This window comes from Bubalus kerabau, chromosome X (genome assembly GCF_029407905.1).
Source record: "Bubalus kerabau isolate K-KA32 ecotype Philippines breed swamp buffalo chromosome X, PCC_UOA_SB_1v2, whole genome shotgun sequence".
NCBI lineage: Eukaryota > Metazoa > Chordata > Mammalia > Artiodactyla > Bovidae > Bubalus > Bubalus kerabau.
The window spans coordinates 72,151,072-72,165,071 of NC_073647.1; the positions used below are offsets into that span (position 1 = coordinate 72,151,072).

Genomic DNA, 14,000 nt, shown 5'->3' on the forward strand with positions numbered 1-14,000 from the left:
TGTTTACTCTCATGAAGGCTGCTACAAAAGTTCCCTATTATTGACTGTAACTGAACACGTCAGAAATGGAGTTGTGATCATTTAAGAGGTGTGCTTTGGAGCTTGCTTTTTAAAGTGAAGTACTGTTCTCTGGGTACTAAGAGTTCAACAAGCTTGGGTGCTTTGGGGACAGAGTAAGACTAGGAGGGACTTGAGGTCTACCTTTACAGTCTGGGGACAGATTTTTGGCACCACGTAAGAATCATGCTGGCCAGCCCCACCCAGGCCCAGTTGATTCCATGTAAGCAGTCTGCCTTAGGGCCACAAGTGACAACTGTATACACAGGTGAGATGTCAGTGATTCAGGAAGCTGCATATAGCAAAAAGTACCTTATGGTTTGTGACAGTAGCAGTAATCTATTGAAATATGATATACGGGTCTACTTCAGAATACAGAAAACATGTCTTCCTCATGCCTTCAAAATGATCTTGTCTCTAAAGCAGAGATAAAAGATGCCTGACTACAATTTATAAAATACTTTGGCATCTGTCAGCAAATTGCTACATCAGTTCCCCACAGGATCACTGGTAGCATACTTGCTATACAAGTTCTTCTACAAACAAAAGGCTTATTCATTTATATAGTCCTGAAAATGAGCAGCTAGTAGATGACACACCTAGAATCACCCCTTGAGTCAAACTACAGGGAGTATGATGTCACTAGTTTTATCTTCTTCCAGATCTTTAAAAGGAAACATGGCTCCCAAACAGTGTAACTACACAAGTTCTAGGCTCCCTATCATTTCAGAGGACTCCAAAATGCTGCATGAACTCTTTTTTTTTTTCCCCTTTCTAAAGCGCCATGTCTGTCAGCCATCCTGCCACTCAGAATTCTAAGAGTGTTGTCAATTGAAGAATATAGAACAATGATGATAAGTTTTTGTGTTCAAACACAAGGCAGATCACTTCAGATATCTCCCTAGAGATATAATTTTCCTCATTTAACAACCATGTTACCCTTGCAGGTAGGTATTTCAACTTACCAGTTAATTATTACCCACCCAGCCACCCCCACCCCTGCCCAGATCAATCACTCCTCACTCTTCTCATACCTATCAGGGTAGTAAGTAGATCATGATGTGGGCAGTGATCAGCAATTCTCAGAAGGGAGGGAACACTATTCCAATTTGTCTTTCAAGCCTTTGGTGGCTGGTTTTGTTGTTTTTAATGACTATACAGATTCCTTGAGAGGCTACCTGTAGACACTTTCATTTTAAGTGTATAATAACTATTTTGAGGAAATATAACAGATGGAAGCATTACTGATCATTTTGTCAATTCAACAGTGACTTGAAAATTAGTTACATCCACTTGTGAAACCACTTATCATGCATTCTTCACATTATCAGATAGAAGCATTCTAGCCTCTAAAAGTCTGATGTAAGTCCTATTTTCCTACTAAATGTCTCATAAAATTCGAGACATGTTACCAAAAGAGAGATCCCAAATAGGCTGAGTTAAAAACCTTGGCTGAAGAAGAGAGTAACTGCCAGCCCTGTGGCAGTTTACTTGTTCCTGATCCTTTGAAAATTAGGTGTCTATTACCGCTGGTCATGTCCTTCATCCTCATGATCACAGGGATGTCTTTCTTGTTGTTGAAGTTACCTAACTCTATCCCTGGGGACTTCCAGACTTTGCCCTCTTCCTGCTTTGATCTGGGCATTTTCGTCCTTTTAATTAGGAATTCTACTGCAGTAACACGCTTCACCAGCGGGGGTCAACTCTCAAACTGTACTTCCACCAGAAAAGCCCTATGTTCGAGGCTTCTGCTTATATAAAACATACTCATTACCGATCGATCCCTGACTTAAAAATTTTCCATTGAAATTCCGTAATCATCTCCTGTCTCCCCCTCTGGTATAGACATACATAGTACTTTGTATTATAGGTTAAAATTAGATACTTATGGTGAATAGGATATTTCATTCCTAGAAGAAAAGTTAATACTTATTTGACAGTGTGAAATTTCTCAAAGTGAAATGTACACCTTCCTAATACAGACTGACTCCTCATAAAGGAACTCCACAAAAAATAATTAACATATATACAAAGATAAACCATAACAGACTTCCCTATAATCTTTTTAATAGTGACTGTAAATTTAATATAATCTCAGTTACATAAACAAATATGTAGATTTACTGATACAAAGACACAAAAAGAATTAAAAGAAAGAATTCCAAAATATTAACAGTTATCTCAGAATGGTGTAATTCCAAATGGCTTGCAGCTCTTTCTTTATATTTTTTTAATTTTAAAAGTTTTATTCTTTTTAGAATTACTATATTATTATGGACAGTAGTTTAAAATATATACATATATATGCATATGCACATGTACCTTTTTATTTGATAAAATACACATAAAATTTACCATTTTATCCACTTGAAAGTGTACAAAATAGGTGGCATTAAGTACATTTACAATGTTATACTACAATCACTACTATCCAGTTTCAGAAGTTTTTCATCACCTCCAGTGGAAACCTTGTACCCATTAGGTAGTCACTTCCCATTCATACCCTCCCCCCAAACCCCTGGCAACTACTAATATGCTGTCTATGGATTTGCCCATTCTGGATATTTCTTATAAACAGAATCATACAGGATGTGGCCTTTGTGCCTGGCTCTTTTCACTTAGCATAATGTTTCCAAGGCTCATTCCTGTTGTAGCATGTATCAGTCCTTCATTTGTTTTATGGCTGAATAATATTCAATTCTATGGCTATAATGCATTTTATCCAGTCATCTGTTGAGAGATGTTTGAGTTGTTTTCCACCTTTTGGCTATTGTGAATAGTGCTGCTATGAACATTCATGTACAAGTTTTTGTTTCAACATCTGTTTTCATTTCTTTGGAGTATATACCTAGCAGAGGAAGGTTATTGACATATGCTTTTTAAAAATTTTCTTTAATTCTACTTTGGCATTCTGTGTTTAAAGTAGCAATGCTTTTTTCAGAATTTTTAAGGATAATCCTTATAATACTGATTATGGTACATTTTTTTAAAGGCCAAATCACATTCTTTTTAAAAATGTAATTTTCATCCTTATTCTTTGGGAACAAATTTCTCTTATGCTAAATACTTTAAACTATGATGAAGTAACTGAAAAATGACAGTCTTTTCCTCTTAGCATAGCTATTCTAACAGTACTTAAGTCACTTTCAAATGCTTATATATTAAAAGTACAAAAATATATGTATATTTTTTGTTGCTTCTTTAACAGAAAAGCATCACTAAATAGACATCAATATTTAAACTTTAAGGGCTGTATTAAATATATAATGCCAAGTAGAAGCATATAGAATCTTCTAGAAATTCAAACTGGCAGATGGTGATCAGAGAGGATGAATACACCCTAAGAGAGTACACAGTACCAATTCTTAAGTGCTTTACCTCTCACCCTCCCAACAGAAAGATAATATATCTTATGAACATACAAGCCCAATAATATCTAGGTTCATTTTAGCTATAGACACTACTCGATGTGGACTAAAGAAGATGATGGTGTGCTTACCCATACCTATTTAGCAACTGTTGGCTTTTCCCATTTTTCCTTCCCCGAGAACATATGCACACACATTTATGCAATAAACATTCATGTACATGTCACACATGCACACTTCTGCATACACAAATGCACCCTTTCTGAACTGTACTTCCAACTCAGTGGCTGTAAGTAAAGGTAGGAATGTTTTTGTAGCCCAGTCACCCCCTAGATCTCAGGTTTTTTCTGCTATTATCACTCCCATCCCTACCAATACACACATAGCGCCCTGTGAGTCAGAAAGCAGAAATATAAGTCTAGCTAGAGAAGAGGAAGCAGTACTCTTAAAACAATAAGAATGACCCAAATTGTAATATTTGTTAATAAGTAAGGAATATGATTTGGGATCACTTAAAAATAAAGTACTGAGATATTTCTATAATACCGGTAGATATCTCTTTAAGAAAAATTCAAATAGGAACAATAAAACTTAGAGAAAAGGATCAACTGGAATATTTTAATTCTATAAAAGGTTTTTCACATTCCAACTTTGCCAGCATCAACACTATCAACAACTTTTACTTTTTCCTTTACAAAAAAATCTTAAGATGCTTTCATATTCTAATAATGCTCAAAGAAAACCCTACCACAAACCCCAGAAAGCAACTGTTTCATCCTACTCTCTGAAGAATTTTTAAAATAGCTCTCACATAACAACAATATTTATATCACAGAGATTTTTTTCAATGAAGATTAAGAACCTTATAGATGTCTTTTTTTCTGTATGTGGACAACTGAAACACAGTGGAGTAAATTGTCCAGGGTATCACATGAAGTGAGGGGGAAGACAAAAATAAAATTAACTGTCAAGAAAGTGGCCTGTCCACAGAGAAAAATATCTCAGTTACCATGGGGGATAGTCATTCTAACAAGGCAGTAGAATTAAACATGTTATATCATGATACAGTCAAGTCATTTATGAGTATCTGTATGCACATGAATACTCTGTGTATCACTGAATTCCCATTGCTTCATTCTTATACCACTTAATTTCTTTGTGCTTGTGTGTAATTCTTTTCTCTGCTATTAGACTATAAGATGTTTATGGCAGGGACCAAATCTCAGCACTTGCATGCATGAGGCACATGCCTGGAATACAGTAAGCAGTCAGGTAACATGGGTATGTTCACGTATAAAATTTCATAGATATACACTCAACTAACACCACCCAACCACCAAAATAAATGGTGAGAATCTGAAGTTTCTTAACAACTCAACCCCACATACTAAAGAAGAACAAAAAGATGATCAATATAGGCTACTATGATAATTGTAATGCACAGAGATACCCTAGATATACTCTTAGTTGTTAGTGTGTGCAAGTACATAGATTAAGGTAGCCAAGAATGAATTAGCATGATTTTCCTGTAGTTAACCAACACCCCATTGTTATCCATGAGCTGATTTCCCCAACTGGTGTATTATCCTAACCCTTTTGCTGCTTGTTACTGTGATATATCCTCTGACTACCTAACTGTTTGGTGGCAGTCATACCAGAGAGGAGAAATAAATTCTAATCAATCCTGCTTACTACTTGTTAACAGCTTTTATGAGGTGCTGTAGTGAAGTTAATAGGATAAAAATGAAGAGCAAATTTAGTTTGGGGTATTTAAACAACATAAGGTACTTTGCCTTCAAAAAAAAAAAAGAAAAGAAAAACTCCTTCACTCACATTTCATTGATCAGCTGTGAGGTTTATTTATCCATGTTATCTCCATCTCCATTACAAAAGAGTTATCTTGGGCCTAATTTTTAAACAATTACTCAGGAGTTACCTTCCTTTTTCTTTAAAAATTCTCTATTGTCTTACCTCCCAGTCCAAATAATCACAGACGTCTTCGAAGTTAGTGAGCAGAGACACTGAGCAGAACAGCCGTGGCAGCTCATCCCTTGTCATTGGGGGAAAACGGCTATCTTTAAGGGCACTGTTGAAAACAAAGTGAATATTAAAACAGTCACTAGATGCGAGTTCCTAGTTTCAAATGCAGACAATCATTTGAAAAAGGTAAGAATTTCTTAAAAAATCAGTAAGGTGAGAAAGGTGCCAAAATCTCCAAATGCATTCAAGCACTCCAAAGATTTTAGAAGTTATTTTTGTTCATTCAGCAGATTATGTTTACTAACCAATCCTATGACCGATTCAATTGGAAAGAGTGAATGATCAATTACATTTCCTGTATAGTCATTTCCTTGTATACTTCCCTGTTACTTGTAGAATTTGACAATGTTTTATTTGAATTTTGAGGAGAATAAAAACCAGAGCAGTGGAAACTTAGGGGAAGAATTCTGTATCTAGCACTGGTAGGAAAAAAAAAAAAAAAAATATATATATATATATATATATATATATTTCATGTTGTTAAAAAAAAAAAAAAGGTTCACACGAGGTTGGACAGTTACCATAGAACAATGTATAAAAAGTTGAAAAAAAGGTAAAAATGTTATTTTCTTCAAGCAAAAGAAATCAAAGAAAATTAAAATTATCATGCAAATTATGGACTAAAAGTACAAAGATTTCAGGCCCCCTTTAAAGGAGAATTCAAGATTCTACTCAAAAATTGTGAAACTTCAGAAAATAGGGCTAATCTTCGGAAATAAAATTATGATTAGGGAGACCATTAATCACATCAATGGATTTCTGAGTACATCAACTCTGATTCAATCCTGTAATCAAGGGTAGTGTACCACAGTGCCGAATTCTAGAAAAATCTCACTGTAAAGGACAAAAATGTTGGAAGATCATAATTCTTCCTGCAACAGTAGAATAGACAGAAAAGACAAAGACACACACACAGAGGCACTGTGTGTTCCTGTACTTTTTAAAAGAAACCACTTCCTGGTCAAGAAAACAAACACACCTCTGATTGCCCACTGTATTAATGGCATTTGCGCTGTCGATTTTCAAATGTCCTGTATAGCAGAGCCAGGCTTAGAAAATGTTTTCACAGATTAATCCTTAGAGGTTACAAACTTAGAGCCTACAAACTGCTTGGGTCATAACAAAGTTCCATGACCTTTGGAAATAATTTAATTCCTTTTTCAGTGACTTTCTCATTGCTGGATTTTCTTTTTTTCCATTCCTTCCTTTGCATTCAGAAACTCACTCACTGTATTGTACAAATATACACTATGTTTGTTAAGTATTTTCGATACATTGTGGTGCTCGTTCTATCCTGCCATACAGAGGAAAATGCTTACAGAAAGACAGAGATGTTATACAGAGAGCATACATGTTTTCCCCATTCAAGGAGCCAAGATTAACCAAGAAAATCAGGAAATCTGTGATAATTCATACTCTAAGAATAGCATTTCACTATTTCATAATTTAACAACATAAATTTCCTATGGTTGGCTTCTTTTATGTTCCAACTGGCAAATAAAGTTTTAAGAAATATTTTCAAGTTCTTATCCAAAGCCAACATAAAGACATATATGATATGTGTATAACACCCCCCCAACCCCACCCAGGAGAGGAGTTGTAAAAAACAGAAGAATCCCATGCATAAAAATCCAAACTTACACACTTTCAGTTTTCCTTTTGAAAAGAAAAAGAAAAAGAGAGGGTAAAAAGCCTTATACATTAGAATAACATAAAATATTATATTTAGGGTTATAGATTTTATTGTGGTGAAATATACAAAACATAAAAATTACCATTTTAACCACTTTTAAGTGTATATTTCTCTGGGCTTAAATACATTCACTTGTTGTACAACCACCACCACCATCCATCTATCCATATCCAGAACTTTTTTCATGTTGCCCAGTTGAAACAAGGTACCCAATAAACACTAACTCCCCATTCCTCCCTCCTCCCAGCCCCGGGACAAATGTAATTTAAATACACTTTTATAATTTCAAATAATTATAGTAATATAGTTGCTAATGTTTTTCCTATAAAACAGCTTTATTGACATACAATTCACATACCATAAAATTCACCCTTTCAATGTACACAATTCAATGATTTTTAGTATATTCAGAATTGTACAATCATTACCCCATCCAATTTTAAAATATTTCATCACACCACAAAGAAACCCTATACCCATTAGGAGTCAGTCCGTATTCTTCCCTCCCCCCAGCTCTTGGCAAGCACTAATCTACTTTCTGTCTCTATGGATTTGCCTGTTCTGGACATTTTATATAAGTGGAATCATACACTATGTGACCATTTGTGTCTGGCTTCTTTCACTTGGGGTAATGTTTTTGAGGTTTTATCCATGTTGCAGCATGTATTGGTATGTGCTAGTTGCTCAGTCCTGTCTTACTCTTTGCAATCCCATTGACTGTAGCCCGCCAGGCTCCTCTGTCCATGGGATTCTCCAGGCAAGAATACTAGAGTGGATTGCCATGCCCTCCTCCAGAGGATCTTCGCAACCCAGGGATCAAACCCTGGTCTCATGTCTCCTGAATTGGCAGGCAGGTTCTTTACCACTAGCGCCACCTTAATACCTTTTGTAAAAGCACATCATCCTTTTAACTGAACAATAATATTCAATCCTATAGATATATCACATTTTTGTTTTCCATTGATCTGTTGAAGGACATTTGGGTTATTTCTGCTTTTGGGCTACTGTGAATAATGCTGCTATGAATATTCATGTATGAGTTTTTGTGGAAAGTAATGCTTTCATTTCTCTTGGGTAGATACCTAGGAGTCGAATTGCTGGGTCACATGGTAATTCTGTGTAACTTTTTGAGGAACCAACAAATAGTTTCCCATAGTGGCTGTACCATCCTACATTCCCACCAGCAATGTACAAGGGTTCCAATATCCCTACATTCTCGCCAATACTTCTACTGTCTGCCTTTTTCATTATAGTACTAGGTCTCCTTTAATGAAGAGATTTTTGTATCTAGCTCTAGCTTTCATATATATTTAAAAAATACACATGTTGAAGTTGCCATACAGTTAATTTCTCAACACTCCGAGGCAGGTTATTATTTTATTTCCTAGCAAACCAGTGAAAGGTATATTTTAGCTCAGTACAATTCAAACTATTTCAAATCAACAAAATTTTCAAGTGCAACTGAGGACCAGGCTAGGAAGCTTTCCTTGTGATATGGAGTCTATTGCTTACTCACCAGGGACTTAAAAAAAAGTGTTTAGATCAAAGAGTGAGTGGGAGAATGCTGTTCTGTTCTGTGAAGTCGCTCAGTCGTGTCCGACTCTTTGCCACCCCATGGACTGTAGCCTACCAGGCTCCTCCGTCCATGGGATTCTCCAGGCAAGAGTACTGGAGTGGGTTACCATTTCCTTCTCCAGGGAGAATGCCAGCATGGCTAATAAGATAAAATAACAATCACGCCTTGCTATATGACACTCAAATGTATTAATTTCAAAACACTGAACTAATAAAGGTATGTTAATCATGATGTAAACAGTCTGATTTTACAAAAACACTCATTCAAACAAGACTTTTAATCTTGCATTTTTCATTGGTAACTTTTCATTAAATTCATGCACATAGACAAATTCCAAACGGCAGGAAGCCCTCAGTATCTCTAAATGCAAATTCCTAGGGAAAAGAACTAGCGATGAAAGCCTAGCGAGGATTTAAGGGATTATTAAAAAGATGAAAAAATGCAGCTGGAGACTACCTCAAAGCTGCTAGACTGGGGTAGATGGCTGATAAACAAGAGGTTCAGCTTCTCTTGGCCCTGCTCCCTTTTGTATATAGAATATGCGATGCGGAAGCTGAGCCTTTAGAGACAGTATGCTATGGGGAGTCAGGCAGTGACTTACTCGAGGTTGACCCAGCTAGTTAGTGACACAAATAGGTGGACAACCCAGATTCTCTGATGCAAGTTCACAATTCTTTCTAGGATCCACTCCTTAGTTGCTACTTTTGACAGGATTATGAGGGTTTTTTTTAATTTTAAAACAAAATGCTTGCCTTACTAGACAATTCTGATCTCATACCTGCAGTGCCTCTGCCTAAAAAAGATAAATAATAATTTAACAGCATTCACAAGTAGCCAAAGGGTAAATAGAGCTAGATGTCCTGTCTACTGGAAATCTGCAGGAGCAAAAAAGATTTTTAAATATTAATATTGTCCATGGAAAGCATTTTATACCAAAGTAGTATGTGCCAATTTACAGAACTGACAAAGAAAGAGATCTTGTAGTAAATTTGTATGAAGTTCTCTTTGTTACAATAGGAAGCCATTTTCTAATGTTTAAATATTGCTAGGGAAAAAAAAAAAAACACTTATGTACAAAAATCTATTGGCTGCTCCATCACCCATATGATGGATGGCTAAGGTTTAAACAACAGTTTGATTCAATACCAAATTCAAATATATTCAATTCAAATTGGCATCTTCCCAAGAATATATTCCACCTAATTGAGAAGCAGCAATAACATCTGTCAAAGTGAATATCTAATGTTAAATAGCACTTTAATGAAAATGAACATTAAAAAAAAAAAAGTATTAGGAGCTTAGCTATCAAAGAATCACATGGTTTGTGACAGTACCTGGAAACTATGAGGGGGGAAAAAAACAGCTGAAAAGAGACAAAGCCTTAGATATGGCAAGGCTCATCACAAACAACAGAGCATGCAACAGAAATTATTTGTGAGTCTAGATAGCTAGCCATTCACTCATTCATTCATTCTTTTGCTTTCTAAAACACTGATGACCATAATCAGTTAACCAGTGGAAAGATACCAAACTGAGAAAGGCTTCATATTACAAGCAATCATTTTCCAAGACAAGGAAGTAATAACCAAAATTTAAAATCCTTGTTTGGACAGGTGAAGAAAAGCAAATCAAGTATACATTAATCTAAAAAAAATTTTTTAAAAAAACAGCTTTTTACACAAGGGGTTTCAATTATCTGGAAATTCTGCCATTCCTCGTCAGAGCTTCTAGAACAGAATGGACATGTGATGTGTCTAAACTCCAGGAGCTGAGAATATTAGAATCCTAAGCCCAAATCTGAAAAGTTATCTATATCCTCTCTTCCACATTAAGTATCAATTTTAGCTTCCCGTGGTCCAAAAATAAATAAATAATAAGCACAAAGCAGAATGCAAAAAAGTAAGTGATCATTCATCAAACCTAAGTGTAGAGAGGAACAACAAAGGACATGGTCATGCTTAAGGAGTGAGGAAGGGAACCTCATTTTGGTGAGAGTTGAGACCCATAAGAAAGGAAATTTTCAATTGTAAGCCACATGTAAACGCTTACTTAATTGGGACATGTTTTTCCCTTTTAGAGTAATGAGTACAACCTACTTGCTGCTTAATGAGCATTAACACTATAATTTATTAATTGTAATATGTATTTCTAAGCATGATAGTGTCACGCGAGTGTATGTTCCTCGGTTCTTTGTCTCGTCACAACAAAGATTTGGAGCGACGGACATTAAAGCCCTCGGCGCATCACAGCTCTCGGGTCTTGGACAAACCGTGCTACAGCTCTTAGGCAAATCAGCGTTACAGCTCTATTTTATTTAGAAGATAGAAGGAGAGAGAGAGAGAGAGCGTGCGTGCACACGGGAGATAGAGTCCTTGAGAAAGCGCTTTTGCTCCTCCTTTTATATGTTTTTTCCTCCACCTGGGCCTGCCCTATGCAAATTGGGCTTAGCCAGGAGTGCTGTTTGTTCTGTTTGTTCTGCCTGAAGTCTTCACTCTGGTCCTCGGACCTTCCTTGTCTTTTAGCCACCGCCATTTTGGACTCCTTTTCCCTATTCTACCTACCTAACAATAGGATGGGTATTTAGCAGGGAGTGGAGGAAAGACCTAAGGCATGGAACAAAAGAAAGAGAAAATATGAAGGAGGAAAAGAAAATTAAAATATATAGAAAGAAATAAAAATGGAGAGGAAGAGAAAACTAGAAGCAGAAAAAGGAAGTGGGAAGCAAAGAAAGTTAAAAAAACACACACAGAGGGGCAGAGAGAGAACGCAAGGATGGAAGAATGGGAGGGTAGGAGGGAGATGGAGATCTAGAGTGGTGGGTGCTCAAGGTTTTCATGTAAGTTATTTGGCTCCTATCCTATAGGATTCAGAGGCTTTAGTCTGTTATCACCTACTGTCCTCTGAATGGCTTAAAGCTCTTGAATTGCTCAAAGCTCTTTAATTGCTCTATGTTCTAATCTGGAATTCTTAAAAGGCTCTACTTTCTGAGATGGCCACAGCTGCCCACCAGGAAGGAAAAATACTCTCTGGGCTGCATGCTGTGATGATCAGAGCAATATTGTCAAGAATCTGCCTCCTAGCCACAAGTTCCTCACCTGTAAATTAGGAGACAAGGTTGTGAATTTGATTTAGTGGAGCAGAACTACAACTGGAAAATATCAATAAAAGATATTTCTTCATGTGAAGAAACAGATGGCTAAATGTTTGGTGTATGTGGTAGGTATTCCTCCTCTCTCTCCATGTAGCGTCCACATGATGCTTTCCCTGCAGAGTTTCTGGGTTTACTTGATCCTGTTTTTAGAAATGAAGGGCTAGAAACTGGTTTTTAATTATTTTTCTGATGGAAATCTTCTCAAATATATTCTACCAGAGTATAATGGACATAATTTTCTCTGCATGACTCAGGTTCATCATTAAGACTCAATATGACTTAGGCCATTCATTACTATACAGTATTGGAACAGTACTCTCAATATAGTCTTGGCAATAAAAAAAAAATCTGTAGGTATGGAAAACAGATTACACTATGACCACCAACAGATTCCATCTTGGGGAATTTGAAAACATGGATTATCTCTACTTTAAAGAGAATGTAACACAAAAATAACCTGACATAGACTTTCAAAGTTTCAAGGGATCTGACCCCTGTGTTCTCTAAGTTTGTATACTATAAAACTGAACTACCTCTCAGTTTTCAATTCAACTACCTAAATTGAATCAAATGTCAATTTTATTGCCTTTCTCGGAGAATCTAGAAAAACCTCTACAACCCTGAACAAGCATCACTTTCCCAGGGTCATCAGAAGCATTTCTCCAAGGTGTAACAACAGTTCCCTGTGACTTACCACTGATAAAAATAGCTCTGAAAAATGCAAAATTGAAGTCATCGTTAACATATGAGCCCTATTTCACAGTCCTATAGAACACAGCATAGGAGAATCGTCACAAGCTTGGATTCTGGAATCAGAAACGCCTACATTTGGATTGTGGCTCCACTGCATGCTAGTTGTGACATTTGGTTAAGTCTCTTAACTTGCGCCAGCCTCCATTTCCTCTTCTATAAAATGGGGATACTAACAGTACCTACCTCACAGAGCTACTGTGACAAGTGAACAAAATAATAATACCCGCACCAAGTGCCTTACATACACCAGGGGCTCAGTAAGTAGTGCCCCTCCCCCGCCACCATCAAGGTTTTATTTGTTAAGTTTATGCCCGCAGGGCTGCCTCCATGTCATGTTTCTGGTGACAGGAATGGAGCCTCAGGACTAAGATTGACCCTTCAACCTTATGAGAGGATCAAAGCAAATTATCTGCTCTAGGAACTGCTGTGACCGTTGAAAGAGAATAATGGCTACGCTTTCAGGTTCTGGTGTTTTTGAGAACCCTTCATTTTCTTTCACTTTCAAAATATTTATTAAGCATCTGCGGTATGCCTTTTATTATGTGAAGAGCCACAGAGGATTTAAGAATAGTAGATTACAAAATAATACATGAACACATGTAAAAGAGTTTGATAGGAAGGCTGAGAGGCAAGGTTAGGCAAGGTTAATGTCTTTTCTGGAAGGATCTGTTTACACTCTCTGCTACTGGTTTACTGGTTACCAAATGACCCAGAATTGCAGGTAAATTCACAGAAATTAAATGTATACACATTTTTGTTTTCTAGTAAGACGTCTATTACATCAAGCAACATACATCTTCATCAAGAATTTCCATTATCCTGCAGCCATGCATTCATATGTTGCTTTGTAATGTAACTCTTAGTTTTCCTGAGCTAGGTTTTAAAAAATCTCCAGGGCAGGGATTGGCTTTTTACTTCCATACAAAAAAAAAATGTTTACCAAGAGATGCAATTCCCTGAACTGTGCTCAATTTATCTTCAGTGGATTTAGATATGCTATTCTCTATCTTACTGGTTATGCTCCAGCAAAATCCTTAGGAAAAAAATGTAAACACTCTCTAAGCAGCAGACACAGGATGAGAGATGAGAAGCTCCATGCTTTCCTCATCTCACCCAGTGGTCTCCAAACTGTTTTGATTGAGCATTCTTATCAGTAAAAGAAGTCTGAGCATACATCCTCAATATGTATATTTATTTACAAAGTATGTATCACAGTCACGTACAGTGAATATATCCAAAGCACAGTACAGACTTAGAATAAGTTTGCTGTTGAACATAGTGAGTATAAATACATATTTCAAATAATGTTCTTGATAATTTCCTTCTTTGGGGGGCTGACATCTTGTCAGGTCCAATTAGATT

General features: G+C 36.5%; 1 protein-coding gene across 5 annotated transcripts in view; it reads right to left on the reverse strand.

The window, feature by feature from the left end:
* Window positions 1-14,000, reverse strand: part of AMMECR1 (AMMECR nuclear protein 1) — a 115,362-nt gene that overhangs the window by 16,673 nt on the left and 84,689 nt on the right. For all 5 annotated transcript variants that reach the window (XR_008707882.1, XR_008707880.1, XR_008707881.1 and 2 more), the window contains exon 3: window positions 5,397-5,511. Coding sequence is in view for 2 of the 5 variants with exons in the window: in XM_055563013.1 (XP_055418988.1) it covers window positions 5,397-5,511 (115 nt within the window). In the remaining 3 variants the exon portion in view is untranslated. The remainder of the gene's footprint in view (window positions 1-5,396; window positions 5,512-14,000) is intronic.